At 42.7% G+C, this 22671-nt stretch overlaps 2 protein-coding genes across 13 annotated transcripts; both read left to right on the top strand.

Moving 5' to 3' along the window:
- Positions 1–3645: 3645 nt before the first annotated feature.
- On the top strand, positions 3646–19618 carry LOC128762299 (AP2-associated protein kinase 1-like). Of its 10 annotated transcripts, XR_008415551.1 has the most exons (20): positions 3650–4360; positions 7043–7161; positions 7371–7479; positions 7958–8100; positions 8211–8332; positions 8414–8495; positions 8588–8720; positions 8798–8901; positions 9038–9117; positions 9197–9354; positions 9434–9615; positions 9930–10106; positions 10507–10694; positions 11065–11258; positions 11358–11420; positions 13202–13303; positions 13431–13559; positions 13824–13910; positions 14338–17265; positions 17582–17724. XR_008415551.1 is itself a non-coding variant. In XM_053870457.1 (19 exons), exons 1-19 carry the CDS (start codon positions 4201–4203, stop codon positions 18373–18375), a joined length of 3108 nt encoding a protein of 1035 aa, XP_053726432.1. In that variant the 5' UTR covers positions 3646–4200; the 3' UTR covers positions 18376–19618. The 10 variants fall into 10 exon arrangements, 9 of the variants coding, with proteins under 9 accessions (XP_053726432.1, XP_053726431.1, XP_053726430.1 ...); XM_053870457.1 differs by lacking the exon at positions 14338–17265 and having other exon boundaries at positions 3646–4360; positions 13211–13294; positions 17582–19618; XM_053870456.1 differs by lacking the exon at positions 14338–17265 and having other exon boundaries at positions 3647–4360; positions 13211–13303; positions 17582–19618.
- A 278-nt stretch (positions 19619–19896) lies between these two features.
- Positions 19897–22607, top strand: med22 (mediator complex subunit 22). Of its 3 annotated transcripts, none has more exons than XM_053871161.1 (5): positions 19897–20003; positions 20205–20362; positions 20435–20515; positions 20950–21158; positions 22225–22607. In XM_053871161.1, the coding sequence occupies exons 2-5, from the start codon at positions 20240–20242 to the stop codon at positions 22403–22405; spliced, it is 594 nt and encodes a 197-aa protein (XP_053727136.1). In that variant the 5' UTR covers positions 19897–20003; positions 20205–20239; the 3' UTR covers positions 22406–22607. The 3 variants fall into 3 exon arrangements, with proteins under 3 accessions (XP_053727136.1, XP_053727135.1, XP_053727138.1); XM_053871160.1 differs by having other exon boundaries at positions 22219–22607; XM_053871163.1 differs by lacking the exon at positions 22225–22607 and having other exon boundaries at positions 20950–22135.
- The last annotated feature ends 64 nt before the right edge of the window (positions 22608–22671 follow it).

The following is a 22671-nucleotide window of genomic DNA, read 5'->3' as shown; positions in this document are numbered from 1 at the left end:
TTAAGAGGGATATAAAACAGCAAAATGTTTTTGGCAAAGTGAACTCAGTCCAAGAATTGACAGCTGTTGCAAGTCCTAAGCAAATTATAGCTAAATTGGATTAACTAAACGGAAAATTGGTCCTCTTTTAAAGCATTAACCTCCTTCTGCTGCCTCTGATGAATTTTGTCAAATTTCAAATGGCCCCAAAATGCTTACGGCGTATTGACGAAACTGAGGGATCTAGCAAGGTCAGGGAATTCATGTAAACTCTTCCAACACAAGCTGCTGCCAGTAACTGATGCCTTTGTTTCAAGCAAGCCGCCCATAAGAAAAGAGGGTCATGGGTGAATCTTTTTAGGATTTATAGTGTGTACAAGCTTGATGCATCCAGTTCTCTCAGAAAGCACCATCCAGAGTCTGTCATCCTCATTTCTACCTTGGACAGAATAGGACATCATTAAGACCAGAAGCCTCGAGTAGCTCAAGTAAGTTGAGCGTTTCCTCAAGTATGTTTTGATTGTCTTCCTCTGCCCTGACTGGGGATGAGATCCAGATGTGATGGATGATTGCTACTGCAGGGAGTGAGGGCACTTCAGGGCTAACCTGTACCTTCGTCTCTGACTCATGTTTCTTTAAATAGAACGTTCGAAAGAAGGATACGACTGAGTTCAAGAATCATCATCTTGAGAAATGATTCAAACAACAACATGAGTAGCAACAAAGACAAGACAGAGAACAGGACGTTGATTATCATTCTTTAATGTTTAATTATTAACATTATTAAATCATTTCAATGTAATTATATACGGTTTTGACATCATCCAAATCACAAAATAGCAATCTGCTTCGCTTCCCATGTTCCAAGCTCTTTATAAAGGAAGAGAATGGATGTAAACATATATATTTTGCAACATTTATTTACATGAAATGGGGATCGGGAGGGGAAATAATCAACAATTTCTGTTTGAATAACAGTAAGAGATGAATGTTTTTAATATTTAGCATTATGTCTGAGTACTGCAAAGGTAAAATTAGGCACCACGCATCACGAATGATACGTGTTTTGTTGACTGTTGTCTTAAAGGATTCAAAACACAAAGAAAGCATGTGAAAATCAAACTATTACAAATGAAAGAAGAAGTTACATTTGCACTATTGTGTTATTGAATGAATGTTTGTTTTATTTATGAGTATTTATGAGAAATGATGAGTATGTATTAGTATTGCCTCTAGTGATGTCTTTTGTAAAATTAAATGTATTTAATTAACATTAGACAATATTTGTACTTAATGATTTGTTTGAATTAAGAGGTGAATGACAACTAATGTTTCTTAAATCAAGTGTAACTTGTTGACATTTGGCTGGGTGAAGCTAGAAAGTCAAGTGACCCAAATGCCTTGGCTGAAAACACATCCGTCAGAGTTCCAGGGTTGTGCACAGTGTTGAATACAGTAATGAAGCTTTTAATGCTGAGAGAACTGTGAACAAGCCAAGAAGACGATACTCAAGATAACAAGGTACATTCAAGTGCATCATAAATTGTTAAGAGGAGAGACATGGGCGGCCAAGCACAGCTCATCACTCACTATTATTACTTAGAATTTAGTTTTTAACCCCAACTTGTTTCCAACATTGACCTGAGTATAAGAGTAGTATTCAAATCCTCCTAAGTTGCATCAGCCAGATTCAATACAGGCTGGATTCCACTATAATGTCTATTACATTTCTAAGCATCATGAAGCCAAAAGAAACTGAGGTGATATTCCTTATTGGTCTGAATAATTCTGTCAACCTGAGGGTGTTGCAGCCTTTGTTATGAACAGTTTACCTGTTGATGAAGTCCGAATGATACCACACGGTGTAACACGTCGAGGTGATCACTCCCTTCTGCAGCTCTTTCACTTTCCATTAACACAATTGTTATTTCAAGCGAATAACTCCCACTCGTGTAGATATTTTCACTTCCCAAGGGACCACACAAACTGAGAACAAAGTTTGTGTACTTTTAGTTTCCTTATGTTAACGGCTGGAGTGGATGTTTTATGGTGTATTTTGGGCCGTTTTTCACTGAAGCTCAAACAGCTCTGCCACATGAGCTGCGTAATGGTCCGGATAATTTTGACGAAATTGGCACATGCCTCAAAGTGTGGACATGTTTATTCCAAGCTCTCCGCTTTGTTAGAATGAACGTCTTGGCTGTGTCTGTTCTGATAACACAAAGCCAAAGAGAGGACACTCAAGTAAACGCTAGTCAATATGGAAACCAAAAATATTATGTGTCTCATGTCATGAATATTAGAAGAGACAGCAGCATGTTAAGGGGTGTTTTAAAACAAATAAACAAATACTGATCTAATGAAACATAAACAGAAATAACATTTCCTTCATACTATGAGCCCCTTTCCAGTGATAAGACAGTGCCCCCTGTTGGAGAGATGTAAAAACGCGATTGCAACATACAGATGATGTTGCATTTCCTTTTCTTTAAGGAAAGGTACATAAATGTATTTGCTTAATCTTCAGCTTCTTTCTGTATATCTCAACAGTGGTTGCTACCAGAGATCAGGCTTCGCCATCCATTGGTAAGACTAGCTCGCCTGGCTGCAAGAGTCCTCATCAAAACAACCATCCCAATGTGGTGCAACCATGATACCAAGCTACCAAAAAAAAAAAAAAGAAAACAGCAGCAGAGGTACTGACTGGTCTGAACAAAAGAGTCTAACTTATGGAGACACAGGCTAAATGCAGTCAAGACTGGTGTCCACTCTCGTGCAGGCATCACTACTGACCTATAATTCACCTTTGTTGCGACTCAGATCACGGCAGTATATCCGCTCCACCTGTTCCACCCCACCTGCAGTCTCATCTTCGACTCCACGGGTTTCTGTCTTACCCTGAGTCTATATTGCTGACTCCAAGTTCTTGAACTTGGCTGCTTAGTCAGTAAGTTGCAAAGCGTTTACAGGTGTCAGTATGAAATAATCCATTATTAACAACATTATTAACATCTTTTTGATTGACAAGTAGAAGGTATCAGATTCGATCAGTATTGACCGATCCTCACAGCTGCACTATCGGTATCGGTATCAGAATTAGATGGGGTCGAAAGTCATTCCTAAATTCAATGTAGCCCGTAAAACCTGCCAAATGTGCAACAAAGACCTTTCTTAGCACCGAATAAATAAGTACAGTACACAAAGGATATTTTAATACGTCGGTCTAATGCTATGCTAGTACTATTTAATAATATCTCTAAGTTTTAAGTAATTGTACATAAATCGTATTTTATTTTATTTTATTTTTGTTAGTATTTATCTGATATTTATTTATTTTGGACGTATAGTTTTTGTTTTTGGAAACTGGAGGCCTCAGACCGAAATTTCGTTGCCGTAATACAGTGATATGTTTTTGTGCAACGACAATAAAAAAAGTCGAAGTCGAAGTATATTGATGGTCAAAAAAAAAAAAAACAGATCAACGGCCCTCCTAAAATAAATAAATGAATTTGTGGATAGCATGGAATAACAAACACGTTCGGTTATTTCTTCAAATAAAAGCTGCAGTTTCCATTGATATATCGACGTTTAAATGTTTCAATTGGGGAGGGACTGTTTTTCTTCCCACCTGTTCGGCGGAGGAGCGCTGGACAGCGGAGGAAGTGGTTGTTTGTTCAGCCAATCACGCGAGACTACTCCGCTCGAACTAACATCTCGTCTGTTTGTAGCAGAATTAGCTCCGGTCAGTAAGTTACCCGGTGCCGGCTCGGAACCTGAGGTCCACAACTGTGGCGGCTACATTGTCACCGAGTTACCGACCCACAAGCTTGACGCGAGGTATTTCGGGTGGAGGATAAGAGTGGAGATGTGCAACCAGCCGCGCGGCGGAGCTACCTGGCTGGCCGTCCGTCCAGCGGCAGCTGTCACCACCGCACTTAGCCGGTTAGCCTGTTACGCAGGTGCGCCAACTGTTGTGTATTAAAGCCCTGGATCACCAGGCCGACCGGTGCTTAGTGAGGGAGCCTCGGCAAAATCCCGACCCCTTGTGGATCACAAGTCGGCCGGGAGTGTTGTAATTTCAATTTAGCTGTTAGCTTCAAGCTAGCAGGCGACATTCATTCAGTTGACAGAGAAAGGCAGCCTCCTCTTTTAACGCCTGGACAGCGACCTCACTCCCCCCCTGCTGGAGAGCAATATAAAGGAGCTTTTTAGAGTAATATAATGAAGAAATTCTTCGACAATCGCCGGGAGCTGGGGGGCTCTGGGCCTGGATGCGGAGCCGGTGGTGGAGGCGCTGGTTCCGGCGGCGGTGGCAGCTTCATTGGCCGGGTCTTTAACATCGGACGATATCAAGTCACCATTGAGGAAATTGTCGCTGAAGGTGAGCTGTGTGGAGATCCATCAAATTCACTCACTCCGTATCTAGGGTTGCTGTGATTACTGAAAGTGATATCACAATCACATAGGATTCACTAATGCACTGCGTTTTCTTTAAATACATCCATTTCAATGTACTAGATACCCATTTAAAGCTCACTGACTCTAGACAGCATCATTTCTTCCGACACGGTTATGTGGCTAAGATTTTCTGATTTACAGTTTTTTTTAAATTTGTGTGCATGTGTCTACTTTTAGTTCAATTCTGGGTGGAAAAGTAGCCGGCTGTTGTCAAAAAGCCAGAGCAGTGCTGAGTCATCAGTTGTGTTCACAGAGGGAGTGACTAATGTATTTCACGAGGTTTAGAATGATGAACCCTTTCAGTATGCTGTATATACTTTTTGGTAGCAACTGAGTCATACACCAGTAAGAATGTCTGCCGTCTGTCTGTATTACTGAGTGGTTTCTACTTTGAGGCAGAGGTTGGTAGGACACAACATGAGTTTTACTTTTTGTCAAATCTGTGACACACTCAACTTTTCATTGGACATTTATTTCTCATCCCTGCGACCACTCATCCTGTGTACCTGTACTAAATTGTTAAACTTCTATCCCTCTTGCTTTTTCACTGATTCAGTGCCAAAGATGGTGTTAACCCGAGAACCCATTGAGTCACATTCCAACACATAAGTTAATTCCCTCCTTTGGGGTCCAAACAGCTCATGTTGATAAGTGTCATCAAAATCACCTTTCATTACCAGTGATGTAATAAAGAATCTTCACCAAGCAGGATTCTTTAAGTTCTTGTTATGGGGTTAGTGGGTACTTTTTCCCATCACACACCTGTTGCCTGTACTGATGGGTAATAAGTAGTGTTGTTAAAATATTATATTACTGAATTAACAGAACAGTTCACAGAGTAGTAATGATGATGCTGTTTAGAAATTAATTGACACTTTTGAATTATATGTTCTTCCATAAAACGAAAATAGTCTGATTATAAGCCATTTCGTTCATGTGTATGACTTGCTTACTTGTGTTTTTTTGCCTTTCTGTTGCTGTCCTTTTGATGAATGATTTTAATATGTGAAGTCCTGTTTTTTAGTTGAAGACATTTCCATAAGGAAGATGAAGGAACAAGTCATATTTGATCCCAATTTGAGTGATACACATTTGTGCCAGCTTGTAAAGTTTCTGTCAGTCTATTGCCGTTGTTTGCTCTGCTCTGTTAGCTTAGTGCACCCCTTCTAAATAATAAATGAATACTCACTAACTAATTCATCAGTGTTTTTGGTAGGGTCACTCCTGTTCGGCCATGTTTCATTGAGCTGGTGTTCTGATACACATTGACACCTTGGTCAAATTTGTTGTTAAACATGAGTCATTGTTTTTACCATCATCTTTCTAAAACAGTTCAAGGAGCTCCAGTGACACACTTTCCCAAGAAAGGTCCCTGTTGGAACCTTCATCTGTTGACCATTCATTTAAATCTTGGCGCCTCTTAATGAAGTGAAGTAAATATTCGCAGATGTTACATTTACCTTTTTTTCCTGTTTACTTACAGACCTGCTTGTCTCACATGGCAGTTGTCATAAGTAAAGTGTTTAACTAGATGTTGTTTCATGGTTTCCTTGGCTAATATTGTGTTATTAAAGCTCAGAGATCTTCACAGCAAAGCCAGAGGGTGTGTATACTGTGCGTTAGGTTGTGTATACATCCACAAGTTGGTTTGATCTAATCCTGGCTAGCTTATTACGTCAGGCTACAACTGTGGCCATTTGTAACTGTTGTTACTTTGCTCCTCAGTCTGGAGAGCCAAGGCCCAGTAAATGCAACCCTGGGAGGTTGCTGCCCTGCTATGTTCTCACTGCCATCTACAGTGGACTTCACACGTCGCAATAGTAACCACAGAATTGATCCACAACAAGGCTGTATTCACAAATATTGTATCATATTTGAAATGGCTTCATTTATATGATCACTCTCCATCAGAGGCTGCTTCTTGGAGTATTTACTCATGCCTTTGCAAGTTGGCTCAGTCAAACAGACGGAAGTATAGTTCCTTGGAGTTATCTTTGACGTTATGGCGGTTGAATGACTCAAACAGCGTTTGCGCTCGTCTTACAGAACAGGAGCTGGGATGCTGTGACCAACCTGGTCTTATAAACTAAAAAGGAGGACTAACCACTAATAAAAACAAGTGAAGGACGTTTGTTTTTTATATCCTGAATGGGCCGGATTCTGATTTATTTAATGGAGTGATGGCTGACTAGCTTTGCTATACAAAGTACAAATAAACTGACAAATACATTGCCACTTCCTTAAAGTTGCATCCTTGTGTTCAGCCAAACTCCTGACTGACAGTAACGACTGGTACATCATTGCTCTCACATGATACCGTTATTTATAAACATGTAATGAGTAATCACTAATTGCAACGGATTTGATAAAATTTCACAATAAATAGATAGTAATGAATATGTGTATGTGTAATACATTAATAAAAAAATGGTGGATTTTGTTCCCCTGTTGATCTTCATCATGAATCCACCATGATATGCAGACTGAAGCTTTGTTGCTGCTTGTATCACTTGGAGTCCTGGTTGGTGTGAGGTGGTCAAAAAGTACTTCTTTCTTACCTGACTTGATCTGTGTTTCTAACCCACACCCTGTATTTAATTTGCAGGTGGTTTCGCTATAGTTTTTCTAGTAAGGACTCATCAAGGGCTGCGGTGTGCGCTGAAGAGGATGTATGTCAACAATGAGCATGATCTACAAGTCTGCAAACTTGAAATACAAATTATGGTGAGTGCGTCACTCAACTGTAGCCTTTTTCCCCCTGAAAGAGGCTTGATAATTGTATTTTTTCATGTCCGAAAACTGTGAGCCGAATAAGCTTCCTGTGGCGAGTCAAATTACGTGAAAGTACTTCACAGCCATGACTTTACTGGTGTTGGTCATATTCTCTGGACCCCTCCTGGCTATTATGAAAGCCACTTTCTATGTTCACACAGAGGGATCTGGTGGGCCACAAAAACATAGTTGGCTTCCTGGACTCCAGCATAACAGCCGTCGGAGCTGGCGACGTGTGGGAGGTCCTTATCCTAATGGACTTCTGTCGAGGCAAGTGGCTTTCTGCCTGCTGAATGACATATTCATAGTGTTTATCCAGTTTAAAGCAAATGTTTATATTCGTAAAAAAGATGTGAATGCAATGGTTCAAAAACAATTAACAAAAAAAGTAAATAAATAAGGTAGTGATACAATGAACTATTACTGAAAAATATATTTTTCATTTGACGTTTTTATTAATTTGAAATACCACTTACCAGATGTTAACTTGAGGAAGAGCCGTATGAGTAGGGAACTTTGTGTTCCTGCTCACCTGCCATGCAGAATGATTTAATTCCTGTGTGTTTGTGGCTGTCATGTAGTGAGAAAAAACAGAATTTGAGATGTTTTAGCAGCATGATTCAGTTGTGGTCACTGCCTTTTCTTTTTGCCATGCAAATGTCTCTGTCAGTACATGTACCTGTAACTGCAACACCTCTCCTAAATATACACAGTTGGCTCACACTCAGTTTCCTTTTGTGTTTGGTAGGCGGACAGGTGGTTAACTTGATGAACCAGCGTTTACAGACAGGTTTCACAGAGGCGGAGGTGCTGCAAATCTTTTGTGACACGTGTGAGGCAGTTTCTCGTCTCCACCAATGCAAGACTCCGATAATCCACAGAGATCTGAAGGCAAGTCTTGGTGTGGCCGACAATAAATTGAGTATTCATCAAATTACTTCCTCATTGGTGTGACTGATGTGATTCAATCTCATAACCAAAATTCTGTGCCTTTCATTTAGGTAGAAAATATACTTTTGCATGATCGCGGACATTATGTACTCTGCGATTTTGGTAGTGCCACAAACCGCTTCCAAAACCCGCAGACAGAAGGAGTCGCCGTCGTGGAAGAGGAAATCAAAAAGTGGGTTGTCTAAAAAGCTTTTTACCTTGCCCCTGGTCTGATAACTGCCCCATAATTCATGTAAATATTTCTTTATTACAGATACACCACACTGTCATACCGTGCACCAGAGATGGTCAATCTCTATGGTGGACAGACCATCACCACAAAGGCAGACATTTGGGTGAGCTATCCAACGGAAACATTAAAACTAAATGATATATGTGGCTGCACATGGATAACAAGGTCTTTGATATATATATATATGTTATTTAGGCCATGGGTTGTCTTCTCTATAAACTCTGCTACTTCACACTTCCATTCGGGGAGAGCCAAGTGGCAATCTGTGACGGCACTTTCACTATCCCGGACAATTCCCGATACTCTCAGGACATGAACTGTCTCATCCGTAAGAGCCACCGTTTCACTCAGCTCTGTCAGTGTCGCAGGTGATTTGAAATATATTTGTGTGTCCTGTTTTGTCAGGATACATGCTGGAACCAGACCCATGTATGAGGCCTGACATCCATCAAGTATCCCACTTTGCCTTTAAACTGTGCCGACGAGAGTGTCCAGTTCCTAATCTCCATGTAAGTAGGTGTAAAAAAAAAAAAAAAAAAAAAAAAAAAAGGGATTCTGTCTCCACCGAACTCGTATCAGAACCTGATAGTTTCCCAAACAATATGCTCATTATTGTAATAAAGTAATATTTCTATATCTTTGAAGAATGTGTCCATTCCTGCAAAACTACCTGAGCCTATCCGATTCAGTGAAGCAGTGGCCAAAAAGAGTCAATCCAAAGCCAGGTAAGCAGAAGTTGTAGCACTTGCTGTGTGCTTTTTAATTACACGTGAGATTATTCGCCTGCTTTCATTGCCTTTACAGACTGACAGACCCAGTTCCAACTACTGAAACTTCAATAGCACCTCGACAAAGGCCGAAAGCTGGACAGGCTCAGCCGCAGCCAATATCGGGCATTCTTCCCATCCAGCCTGCTGTCACGCCACGTAAAAGACCCAACGTGGCCGGTGGAACATTGCAAAGTATGACTATGAGTGACTCTTAAATAAGACTCTGGTTTCTATACTTTACATTCAATTGTCACTCCCCTCACCACTGTAGGCAGCAACAGTGCCGCACCTCCAGCTTTAGCGTCTGTTCCTCACCAACCGACTCAACAGGTCGGTGCACCGACGTCTGTACAGCCGACTCACATGCAGCCGCAGACCACACCACAGCATCAACAGCTCCTCATAAAGCATCAGCAGGCAGCAGCTTTCCTAAGCCCGCAGGTGAACCAGCAGGTAGGTTCCAGGGCAACTGCACAGTTGCTTTACCTCAAACTCACCATGGTTTTTCTAACGTCATCAGCATCGACTTCATTCCAGTTGAAACCGCACTATGTATGTTAAATGGATGAGTTTCAAGTTGTGAAAGGCAAAATAAAAAATGTCCTAAAACAGTCTTAAAAGTAGTCTACAGAGACAAGACCCAGTCTTTGAAGACCTAGACTGGTCTTGAGCACTGCAACACTAGTTATAATAGTAGCTCCATTGAAGCCACTTGACTTGCACAGACTGGGCGTCCTTCATCATGGATGTGTGATGTTCCTGTGTAGAATCACCTGGCAAAGACTCTTCATCAGCATCACCATCAGCAAACCGCTTCTCAGACATCCGCTCTGCTGATGTCCAAAACTAAACCTGTAACCGTACAACTGCATCATGACTCCCCGGCTCCCCATCTGACTCCCATACCAGAGTCTGCTGTCATTCAGCCAGCTGCTGATCCAGAGGTTGTGGTAACACATCTCATGTTACCGGCTGCTCTTCTTTAGAGGCTTTAGATCTTTTCTCCGGTGATTCATATCTATTGCTTTTCTTTGAGTGGATTTTGGGCGTAGTCATGCTGAGGAAGTGTGTGTTTGTCTACCAGTGCTTTCTTTGTTGCTCCTTCCAAACTAGCCTTTATTGCTTCAGGTTAACGCTCTCGTCTGTTGATTCCCTAAATTGTTATTCAATTTTTCTCCTCAATGATCAAAATAAATAGTTTTCTTCCTAATAATAATTGCTCTGGTATTTGATGCAGGGTTTGATCATATTTCGCAACTGATCTTGCTTTTGTGTGTGTGGTGAGAATTGTGGTCGCAGGTCGCTGTGGACGATCTTCTCATGCTCCTTTCTCTCTCCCCACAGTCGGCCAGCCGAGGCATTCACAAAGCGGGCTCACTGACGCCGCCTTCATCACCAAAGATGGCATCCAAGAGCGGCCACAGACGAATTTTAAGCGATGTAACTCACAGTGCTCTGTTTGGTGTCCCTGTCAGCAAATCCACACAGCTACTCCAGGCAGCAGCTGCTGAGGCCAGTCTCAACAAGTCCAAGTGAGCAGAATCAAATCCCTTCACTGGACTGAAGATGAACTGCCCTTTTATGGCTCTTGGAGCGAGATAGGCGTCCCATTCATTGGCGCAAACTCATTTTTAAAAATACAGTTCATTCAAATCGGGTCGGGTCGAGCCAAACTATTCACATTGAAGTAAGGATATTTAAGTCATAACTGGTTACTTTTGATGAATCTCCATTTTGAAATGTAACTTTCAAAAGTGATTTTTTTTTTTTTTGTCAAGCATAAATGCCATTTTATCAACAACCCTGCTGTCATTTAATTTTAGATAGTTTGATGAAATAATAATTTTCAATGCTGATTGAATGAATTTACTTTTGTTCCATGTCTGTTCTTCTGTCCTACAGATCAGCCAGCACGACTCCCTCTGGCTCCCCGTGCTCATCTCAACAAAGTGTGTATCATCCAGTTGACCATGACACACCAGCAGCTGTCGTCGCAACCAAAAACCAGTCCAGCTGGAACCCGTTTGGAGACGACAACTTCTCCAAACTAACAGCTGAGGAGCTACTAAACAAAGACTTTGCAAAGCTAGCTGAAAGTAAGCTCACCCATCAAACCTCGAGAGAACTGACAAGTAATTCGGAATTGGGGCAATGTTAGGTTTGCTAAGTATTAAATTGTATTGTTGCTTTTGCAGCTGCTGGAGCAGGCGAGAAAAGCCCCAGTGAAAACCTCATTCCAGGCCTGAATGCCTTCACAGGTGCGTTAATCTCTCCCACAAATTTAAGATGAAATGTGCTTTACTTGTTGCTCTGTTGATTTACATCTTGGTTGCACTTTGTTTACCCCATATCACCAATTCATTCCCTTTTTGCACATCCTGGAACACGGTTATTCTCATGACTCTCACTCTCTGGCACAGCAGTAGTTGTAAGACTGGATTTTAAAGGTTTCACTGCAGAGAGCTCTTTTTACCGTCACCACCATTTTTTTTTACTTTCACACCGCTGTGCAACTATAGTATACTTGCGGATATTGAACTATTTTGCTAATAGCAGTTTGACGCCATTATACCTCAACAAAAGTGTCTGACGACTACACAGCACTGCGTTGCCTTTGAGCTGCTGTTTTTTTAATGGTTTGATCATATTTAGTGAGTCTTGACAGGCTGTTGGAGCCTTGTCTTGTTCACAACTTGGTGGCATCTTCACAGTGAATCCTTGTCAGTGTCCGTGAATAGAAGCCACCCCAAGCTCACAACTCATTTGCACATCGGTGCTGTGGCCGTTGCCTAGTAACACCCCGGACAGATTCTCCTTTGTTAATAGGATTGCCTTACCACTAAGAGCATGATTATCCTTGCTGCCGCTAACATGGGGAACGTTTAACTCTCTGTTTGAAGTAGCGAACCCAATATGGGATGTCTTGAGCAAAGTGATGATTAATAACGTCTGAACTTGCTAGTGTGGTTGGTTTTTAGGCTTTGAGGGAGAGAACCAAAGTATAAAGGATGTTGTGTAATCAGGGTGAGGTTAATCTGCTCTACCTTACTTAAGCTGCTATTTTGACTCCTCCGGCTTCACTCACAAGAATAGAACTCGAGGTAAAATATTCCTGATACTCTCAGGTCATGAATTGTGGAGGGGGACATCACAGATCCACTGTTGTGAATGTATTATACGAGTAGCCGAAATTAAACTATGGCTTTGTGATCTTTTCTGTAGAGAAGGGGACAAAAGCTCACATCTGCTGTTGCATTTTTTGAGCCGTCATACTCCATGATTTTTTTTTGGCCTCCATCACCAAGTTATACCTTATAGTTGTGCTTCGTAAGTATACGCTGGAGTGGTGGATTGAATTTGTCGTGGCATGGGCCCGAATTCCAAAACATTGAATAACTCTGGTGTCTGTTCTAGGTTTATTGTGCTATTTGAGCATTTTGTGTATTCTTTAACTCTTTGTATAAATCTGACATATTTGCTGTGTCCAGTGGACGACGTCTTACTGCATGCCAATTTTGAAATAACTTACAGTACTATGGAGTCCTAATGAGGAAACCTGCCTTGTGGAATGAATAACTGTGCTGCATGGCATCAAAACATTATACATGTGTGCTGCATAGGGAATGGACATGAAAAAAGTAACCGTCCTTTTTAAGATGTTAAATGATATATCTCATATATAATGTATTGTATTCAAGTGTTTTGTTACTGATGCATGTTGTAAATATTGAGGTTTCTGTTCATAACAATGGTATATATTATTATCTTTTTAATTCTATATTATAAAACAAAAAAATTGTAAAACCTATTTACTTTATTTTTTTTTTTCCTGATCGCTCATATCATATCTATTGCTTAAAAACATTAAATGGACAAAGGTCCAGTTTTCTGCAGCCTGTTCTGCCAGAACCAAGGAGCAGTCATCTTGGACGCCAGTGCAAACACAGCACAGCTGAACCGTTTGCTATTCCTGGACATGTTTTTGTAAAAATGATGGAAGTTGTTTTGGTTTCCGTTTCATATGTCGCGTCCGTTTCAGCGAAAACAGAAGTGGGTGTGGATTCCTTGATTCCCGGTTTGGAAGCCCCTCAAACTCAGAGATATCCAGGCCAGTCAGAGTTCATCTCTGCAAGTAACTCAGGTTCAATTTTTTTTTTTTTTTGGGAGTAGTTATTTATACATGGAGTGGCAGTTTTTGACAAATTTGCAGCAGTTAAAAGCCTTTATGCACACACTCCTACACCCTGACTGCTCTCCTTCTGTCTCAGACTCTTTAACTGGGACGGATTCTCGCCTGGGCCGTGACTTTTTATCTCATACCTCTCATGGTGGCAACCAGTCTGTCTGCACTCTCTCTTCTTCCTCCTGCTCCTCTGCTCCACCTGGCCAGACGTCTGGTAAGCTCTTCCCCTCTTCTGCACCTCCCCATCACATTTCTACTAATAATGGAAGGGGAACTGTCACATTTATAGTCAAATACCAGCCAAGAACGTTTGAACTGAAATGTGTGAAATGTTCTCTGCTTTGCTGCCAAAAATACTGCAATAGTGACTGTAGTACTATGTACTGACTACTATAGTACAATATTTTGGTTGCACCCTCTTCTTCTTTGCTCTTTTCTTGGCATTTACTACTGCCCTTCACTTCCTTTGGCACTGCAGACTCTACTTTCCTCATGTCGTGTGCTGAGAAAAACAACGATGAGTTTGACCCTATTCCAGTGCTCATCTCCAAAAGCTCGGCTCAAGGTAAGATGCTCAAAAACTTGAGTATCCGACACCTGCTTTCAGCCCCGATTCTGTGCCGCACTTGAGCCATGAATGCCACAGCCCCTCAGATCTGAGGCGTCTTGTTTGAGTGTGTGTGGAACATTAAAGCTTGTCATCCGCCTAAACCGCCTGCAGTAACTTAGATCCCAGTTTGTTGTGAAGTCTTAAGGGCTTTCCTTTACTTTCACCCTGCATTGATACAGCTGTTTAAAAATGACCCCTCGGCTCACTCTCTGCCTGTTTCTCTCTCCCTTTCCCCCCGGCTTCCTCTTTGCATCTGCTCATCCCACCATCCACCCATAACTCTTAATTTTCCCCACTGATTCATTTAATTTGACTTCTTATTTTGCCTCGGCTCTTCCATGTCCTCCTCTGTCTCTGTCTCTCCTTCTCTGCCACGTTGCAGGTGGCCACTCGCGCAGCAACAGTGGCAGCTCAGAGTCCAGCATCCCCAACTTGGCTCGCTCCCTTCTGCTGGTGGATCAGCTCATCGACCTCTAGAAGGGGTGGGAGAGATGGAAGGGGCATTGTGCAATTCGAACTGTAGGCTAGAATGTGGGAGTGACACGGCTAACTACATATGTAGCACCTTACGGAGCGACTTAGAGGGAAATAAAAGCTCATTCTGTTGTATGACCATCGCCTCGTGTATCTGGCTGCTGCATTTTCATATTGGTAGAGGTCGTAGACATACAGCTGCATATCACCATCATGGCTCTGCCCCGTTTCTTCTCATGCTTACTGCTGGTGTTCAGCTTGCCTGATGTGCACGGCAGACTCATTGATCATGGCTGCATTTTCTTTCATTTCCATGACAGATTTTTGTTTCTTCTGGCTTCATGAGCAAGATGTGTATCAGACCCTTGCATGCATGAATCAATGTATCAAATGGACAAAAAGAAATTTCTCTATTTTGGTTTGAACATTCTTAACACAAACCTTATTTCTAGTCTGTGTATCACCAGGAAGTCACAGCCGACTCCCCTTTGAACTGTTGTTACAAGTAACATCCTATTTACGACCTGCTCGACTTACGTCCACCTGTACTTACGACCACGGCCAGCAGATTTTTTTTTTACATTTTTTTATTATTCAATGTCAGGCACCGCAGCATGTAGCAGCCCGGCAATGCATACAACAGTGACGGCTGTTAACAGCTTGGTATATAACTGTATTCAACAGAGAAAGTTGCTTAAAAACGCAACAGATTGACATCATGTCTCCTATAGAGTCGTACCTATAACCCTTGCGTCTGGCATTTGGAATGGCATTCGACTTGCATCCAATCTGACTGACCGGTTGGAACCGATCCCGGTCGTAAGTCGGATGTTACTTCTGTTTATTATTGCCCATTTTCTGGACTCCGCTATGCAACTAGCAAGCCTCTCATAGATGAATTGCTCTGGAATACTCTTGTGATGACACTATATTCTTGTCCGAGTATCAAGATGTGGCGTGATGATAGCCTTCCACAGTTCAAGATGAAGGGTACGTGAGTGAGATGCTGATTCACTTTGGGAATCAAGGGGATTTTAATTCATAGTTGGTGCTTTCACATTTGCTCCTCAGATGTGGTTTGAGCACTATTGTTATGCTTTTAATCTTGACATTAAAGGGGCCACCGTTCTCAGTCATGCAATAAGCTCTGCTTCTGGAAGCATTGCACAGTCTGAGTAAACATGGGAAAAGCCTTTCAAAATAATGTCTCGACTTCACCAGTGAAGTGGCCGATCCCATAGATGAGTGCTGGTCAAGGTCTTCTTCTGTTGTGCTCACGTCCATCTCAGTTATCAGGTCAAACTCAATTACTACTAATGTGTTTGAAAACTTTACTGTTGTTTTTCTTCTTTGGTCGACTTTTCTGCTGATTCGTGGCCACGACTTTTATCTTAACGACAGTAGAACGATTTGGATAGTCAAGCTTGAATTTAAGCCAGCATCACCAGTGTGGACTGGCTGTGTAACAGTGGAGTCAATGTGTGGTTCAGGTTACTATGATGTCGTATCGGGAAGGGAACGTGGTAGAGATTGAATCAACAGCGTCGCGCTAAAGACCTGAAACGTCTCTTCAGAGAGGCAGTTTTGGAACAGTTTACCACGCTGTGCTGCTTTGAAGCTAGAGATCATTGCTACATTATCGGTGACGTTGGAGCACGCCTTCCTTCATGATGTTCACGAGCAGATTTGGTCCCTCTTACACAGTTTACCCATCAAAGAATGATCAAACTTCCTGTGAGTAGATGTCGAAGCTTTTGTCTTCACTGGTGGAGGAAAGTGTGTTTCATATGTGTATCATTGATGTGAAGGTTCATTGTGCTTTTGTGTGAATGTGTATACTCTGATATGTGACATTAATATGCAGTGATTTGGCTTTTAGATCTGAGAATTCTTTTATTTTCAAATTTTTATTTTCAAAAGTAAGGAAGCTCACTCCTCAGAGTAGATCTATCCTGGTGCGTTTCATGCCTCCTTGAAGAGAATAAACCAGTTTGTTTCTCACGCCAACAAAATCTTCTCTGTTTGCTCATCTATGCAATCCCATGATGCTTCATGTTTTCACCTGTCACTGAAGTGCTGTGTCTCGATCTGGCCTCCGCTGTTCAGTTGTACTCCTCTTGCAGTTTAGACTAATGTTCTGAAAGGACTGCGGCTAGGTTTCAATACTTCAATTCTTCATGTTAAACATGATCTAGGGTCAGGTGTGTGGAAGGTGTGAGTACTTTGCTATTCCGTCTCTCTCCTTTATCATGGCTGGTACAGTAAAATAAAATAAAGTACCTTCATAAAAATCTGCATCAGTGAGTCAAGTTTTCAATCATGGATGAGATAATGCCTCATTTTCTTTTGGTGTTGTCGACATTGGATTTAGGAAGAAATGCTTTTAATAAACTGAAGGGGCATTATGTTTTGAAAAATACACATGTTCAATTATTTTCACCCTGTGTTGAACAAATACTAAGCCAAGTCATTGTTCAGTGAACAATGTTCACCTACAGTAGATTTTCATCTAAGGACATGTTGTGATGGTTGTGTGTCAAGGAGTAGAATATTACACTTTGGCTGTGTTCCAGATCACTGTCTGGTTCCACGACTGCAAGTCACTCTCTTTCAATGGAGAGCGGCGGTGTGAGGGCTGGCTGCCTGCATCACAAACAGGAAACCATTGACTTTCATTACTCTGCTTTGTTCAACCTGGGTGGATGTCGTATGATTTAAAAACCTCCCTCTGTAGATGAAACAATAAGCTGTCAACCCAGAACCTGTTGTTTTCCTCTAATGTCTTCAACTAACCTCCCCAAGATCTGCCTTCTAACAGCTGCCGTCCACTGCTGAGGTAAGACTGCCCTGTCTGCTCGCCCGTGCTGACCTGTCTGTCTCTAACCGCCTCCACCTGTCAGTCTCTGTTCCCACGGACGCACTCTAACCTTGTCAGTCAGATCTGTCCTGTTTATAAGGACCAGTAGAAGCAGGAACTGTCAGAGAAGTGCTGCAGCTTTTCCCTGTTGTGTGTAGTTTGTATTTGACTGTACTGTGGTAGTTCGTTTCTTGCTGTCGATCCATCGATTGTGCGGCCGCTGCTATGTCAGTTGAAGTGCTATGTTCTCAGCTTAGTCTGATCTGCTTCTCTTCATGTCTGTTCTCTGATGCAGAGATACCTGCTGAGAGTAATGGCTACTCCGTGCTGGCCCACGACCAAGACACCGACTCTCAAGCGGCCGAGGGATGTGTGCACTCCAGCGATGAAGATGAGGGAAAGGAGGCAGGTGAAGAAGAGCCGCATGATGAGGAAGACACAGAGCAACCCGTCGCTGCTCACGACTGCAGCGGCTCCAGACCTTTGCTGCAGGACTCTGAGGATGAAGAGGACCAGTATGTCCAAAACTCCAGTGTTATCCCTCCTCACACCTCGGCGACCTTCCATCAACCGTCGGCATTTACAGAAAATCACTCCCAGCCAGAGCACCAGCCGTCCGCTGCAGACGTTTTCTCCAAAGCGCCGTTCTACGTCACGCAGGGAGACGCCAGCGACGTCTTTGCAAACGCTCCGTTTCCTCGGGGTCCTCACCCGCCGCCACAGCCGCACGACGTCTTCTCTCAAGCTCCCTTCGGGAGACGGAAAGACACTCCAGCAGCTCAGTCCAAGCCGGCCTACCCTCATGCAGGCGGGGTGCAGAGTGTCGCTCCTGAACATGGCCTTCTAGCTCTGGCCGGTGCTCATCCATTCCGCCCTCAAGCTTTAGCCAAATACTCCCGACACTTTGAAGGTCCGGTCCCTCCTCAAGCTGCTCACGTCACCACCACCAGCAGCAGCAGCAACAACAACCAAACTCTAGCTGGAACCATGGCTGCTGGGCATCCTCACTCATGGACTTCAGGAACGAGTGTCGCAGACCCCTTTGTCTCGGCTCCTTTTCACCTCAGGGCCCCGCAAGACAAGCCCTGAGAAGAAGATGTCAGCAGCACTGGCCTATGCAATATCAGGCTGTCTGGACTCAGCTGCAGCTGGACTGCAGGCCTGCAGGGGTCTCCCTCCTCACCTCTCTCTTTATCGCTACTGTCATTTCGGTACGAGTATCCTCATCGGTTTGGTGTTCAAGCATTTGATTGTTCTCTTGCCTACCTCATTGACTTTTTGTCACAGTAAGGGAAGCCCAAGATCCAGCGCAGCTTTGCCGAGTAAGCCTTCATCATCATCATCATCGTCATCATCATCCTCATCGGCTTCACTTTAGTGCTGCTGCCGCCTTATTCCCCGCCTGACCCATCATGAAATGGCTCACTAGAGCAGATGGTGCCAGACTCAGGAGGTCATTTTGCACAAGAGGCATGAATCAAACGTGGACTGTCGTGATTATAGCCACCTGGTCATTGGTGTAGTCACGGGGATGCAACGACAGGTGACCTGCAACCACTCAGCGGAAGAAATCGCTCATCATTTTTTTAAAGATGTTTTAAGATATTTTTCTTTACCCTCTTTTTTTTTTCTTCAAATCTGATCATTTTCTTTCGATATGGGTTTTAGGATTTCTTAGTTTGTCATGTTTTTCCGGTGCAAGATGCCCTTGATCGTCTCGCGCAACTTCATTCCTGATGCTGCTCTTCACTTTGTTGCTCACCAGATGGAGTGTCACTCACACTCACTTTCTTATGCAATGAATGCACTTGAATTCATCATGACCACGAAACAATGTTTTTGCCGTGTGACATTTTAGTCATGATGTTCGCTCAAACATTTTTATTTGCAGCAATACAGATAACTTTTATTTTTAAATAACTACAGTGGGGCATGGGCAGTGTCTTCCGGACCCTAGATTTCTTTGTTTTCTGTTGCAATGTAACACCAAGGATTTGAAGTCTGACAGTCTTTATTTTCGTCTTGTTCCTCTCCCTAATCATTCTTGGGTTAAATGAAGGTTGCACATGGTCGCTGACTCTCTTTCCCTAAGAATGTTTTGATTGTGACACTGCTGGCAACTGTGTTTGCCCAAGCCTCGTCTAATCTGTTGGACCTAACATGGAATTGAAGCACTCTTAAGTTCTCCATGCTGCACATTCTGCCTTTGAAACACTCTGTATGTCTTATGAAATATTAAATGAATGTAAACCTGATCTTATCGTGTTATTCACTTGAATTACAAGATAAAACAAAGACTGTATGTGTGTAAACATTCTACCAAAATGTCAACTGTTTCTTGGCATCACTCTTCGCCGGGTCTCTGCATGAAACTCATCATCTGTATAAGACATTGAACCACCTTGCCTGGACCATGACATGAATCTGGTGGATCTACACCAAGTCAGTTGCAGATGCTTCAGCTTCATACGTCTATTTAAACCATAGTGTTTTCAGTGGTTCAGCATATGTTTCGTCGTTGGATCCAGTTATGTGATTACACTGCGGTCTTATCTCCTTATTTATTGGAATTAATATCTATGCGGGATGAGTGGCCTGTCGCTAGATGGCGGTGATGAGCAGACCAGCCCAAATCGCGGCATTTCTAGTGCAGTAGAAGAAGAATTTTGACGCTTGACTGTTGTGATGCTCATATAGTTTACAAAGCATGTGATTAAGTAAGTCAACCAAACTGTTGTCTACTTTATAACCATAATATTGTCTTTTGTTTCTCTGCATTAACGCAATGATTCTCACCAACAGCTCGAATGATAACGTGTAGATGTTGAACGTAGCGATGCTAACTCGTTAGCTGCGATGCTAATAGTTTCGCGGTCCGTCGTCGATTTAACTTTTCACCCTATTTTTTTTAAATTCAGGGACTTAAAGTGGTGCTTCTCCTTTGCTGGGTACAATGGCCACGCAGAGAGCGCTCCCGCAGAGCAAAGAGACTCTTCTCCAGAACTACAACAAGAGACTGAAGGACGACATCCGCTCCATTATGGACAATTTCACCGAGATCATCAAAAGTGCCAAGGTACACTGGAGACGCGTGTCTGACTCCAGTCCACTGTAATAGGTGGTAACAACGTGCTGCACAACTCTCCAGATCGAGGATGAGACGCAGGTCTCCAGAGCAACACAAGCGGAACAAGATCACTACGAGATGCACGTTCGAGCTGCAAATATTGTGAGTAGTCTTTTTTTTTTATTCGAGGTTCTTCAACATAAATAACAAAAAAAAGCAAGAACAACAATGACAATATAAAAAGGATACAATATACAAAGAGTATGACTTGTTCACACCAAAAATAAAACAAACCCACAAGCAGAAAGAGATGCATAGCGAAACTAAACAAATGACAACCAAAAATACACCAGTTCATGGTAATACATTTTACTTATTTACCCAATGTAATATTTTACGTTGAATAAGACTGTGTCTCGCACATGTAGATGATGTATGTACACATCTCAAAACATTTCTCGAGAGAATACTGTGTTCCTTTTTTCTTTAGAGGTAGTTGTGGCAGTATATTCACTATCAACTGCTGTTACAACATACGTGCGGTGGGTCCCTCCACCTGAACTCTGACCGTTTTTCATCTGCTCTCGCTCACCAAGGTGCGAGCCGGAGAGTCGCTCATGAAGCTGGTCTCGGACCTGAAGCAGTTCCTGATCCTGAACGACTTCCCCTCTGTGAACGACGCCATCAGCCTCCAGAACCAGCAGCTGCGAGCTCTGCAGGAGGAATGTGACAAGAAGCTCACGTCTCTCAGGGACGAGATCGCCATCGACCTGTATGAGCTAGAGGAAGAATATTACTCCTCAAGGTACAAGTAGGACACTTTGTAGACCCACCACCCCATACCCTTCTGTCGTCACACATCCAGTCTCACCTTCCATCCCCGGTCACTCGAGCAGTTCCAGTGTGAGAGTTGCTGATGTGGCACGGGGGGTTGACGGGAGTCCAAGTGCCTTACGTCAAAACAGGGTTTTAGTTCGTAGTTTTACTTTAATATCAATAAATATGTTAGGGAAGTAACATAAAAGTTACAAAGTAACTTTTGCATTTTAAAAATATTTAGATATAAAACTGTTTTTTAATCATAGTTAACAACGCTGTGTTCTATATGCTCAAGTTTCTCTCACTTTTCGAAACTAGCCAGGTGCTGTGTCAAGGTTAGTTTATTGGGAGGAGTATTCCTCCTCCACTAAAGCAGCGCTGACTGAGATTACCTTTAGAGGCTGCTGCCACTGATAGTGACAGCTCTGATAGTGAACTCTGGCTTGGTAAACGCAGCGTCATCTCTGCCACAAATATTATTGAATTGATTTCCAGGATAATTTATGTGGCAATGATAATGGTCATTTGAATCTTATGATGTCACAGTGGACTGACAATATTTATTTTCTTAAAAATGAATGTTTTTATCGACTGCTATATTTGGTCGTCCTCAGTTTGTCCCGATAAATGAGCCTCGGGGGGGTTGAATGGTAAAATGATTCACATCCATCGTCATAGTTTTTGTGGCTCATTACGTGTGTATTGGTGCTGGAATCTGATGTGCAGCTGTTTCATGAGATTAAATATGAAATTTAAATAAAGTAGAAACCTGGACAGTAGTTGGTCTGGTGCAGTTTGGAGCATGTGCAGTGTGGCCTTCATCACTCTCTGCTATCGCTCTGCTTTCCATCAGTTGCTAATCTCACTGAAAAGTCGTTTTAATGAGCTTGGTCCGTGCGCTGGTGCTGGTGTGTGTGTGTGTGCGCACATGTGTCGCTGCGCTGCTTCTGCTGTGCATCATCCTCTGTGCTTGTTCTGATCTGCTCCTCTCCTCTGCTCCTCTCTCTGCTGACGCTTTACCTCCTGCTGGTTTTTGCTTTGCAAAGCTACAGTCAGTGGGACAGCACTGACCTCCCCCTCTGTGAGGCCTATCGGCGCCGGGACAGCTGGGCCTCTCCTGGCGGCAGCTCCACACACGAGGAGCAGCAGGATGCAGATGCAGCTCAGGCTCAGGAGACCAGTCAGCAGCTGCATCACAACGGGCACAGCAACGCTGCTCTGGAGAAACCTTGATGTCGATGACTCAACCTGTTACTAAAAAGCATTTTTTTGGCACGTTTTTGGCAGCTTAGTTCACATTCCCATTTTTGTTTTCTACCCAGAGAAGTGGCTTCTGAATCAACTCTGAAAACATTAATTCAGCAGCAGTTAAAGTTGTGTTGCCATTTTTGTACTGTGTTCATTTTTCAGTGTTTGTCCCTCAATAAACCCCTTCTCCAGCAGCGTCTCTCCAGTCTTTCTTTCCCTCCAACTCTGTCACCGAGACCTGTAATTTTTTC

Source organism: Synchiropus splendidus, chromosome 7 (genome assembly GCF_027744825.2).
Source record: "Synchiropus splendidus isolate RoL2022-P1 chromosome 7, RoL_Sspl_1.0, whole genome shotgun sequence".
NCBI lineage: Eukaryota > Metazoa > Chordata > Actinopteri > Syngnathiformes > Callionymidae > Synchiropus > Synchiropus splendidus.
This window is presented reverse-complemented; position numbering and strand designations above follow the sequence as displayed.

Bases quoted from the DNA above. Each gene is read 5' to 3' on its own strand.
- LOC128762299 (XM_053870453.1), top strand. From the start codon at position 4,201: ATGAAGAAATTCTTCGACAATCGCCGGGAGCTGGGGGGCTCTGGGCCT. The intron at 8,721-8,797 runs GTAAGAGCCACC...CTGTTTTGTCAG, and splicing joins GGACATGAACTGTCTCATCC to GATACATGCTGGAACCAGAC. The intron at 9,355-9,433 runs GTATGACTATGA...TCACCACTGTAG, and splicing joins GGCCGGTGGAACATTGCAAA to GCAGCAACAGTGCCGCACCT.
- med22 (XM_053871160.1), top strand. From the start codon at position 20,240: ATGGCCACGCAGAGAGCGCTCCCGCAGAGCAAAGAGACTCTTCTCCAG. The intron at 20,516-20,949 runs GTGAGTAGTCTT...TCGCTCACCAAG, and splicing joins ACGTTCGAGCTGCAAATATT to GTGCGAGCCGGAGAGTCGCT. The intron at 21,159-22,218 runs GTACAAGTAGGA...TGCTTTGCAAAG, and splicing joins GAAGAATATTACTCCTCAAG to CTACAGTCAGTGGGACAGCA.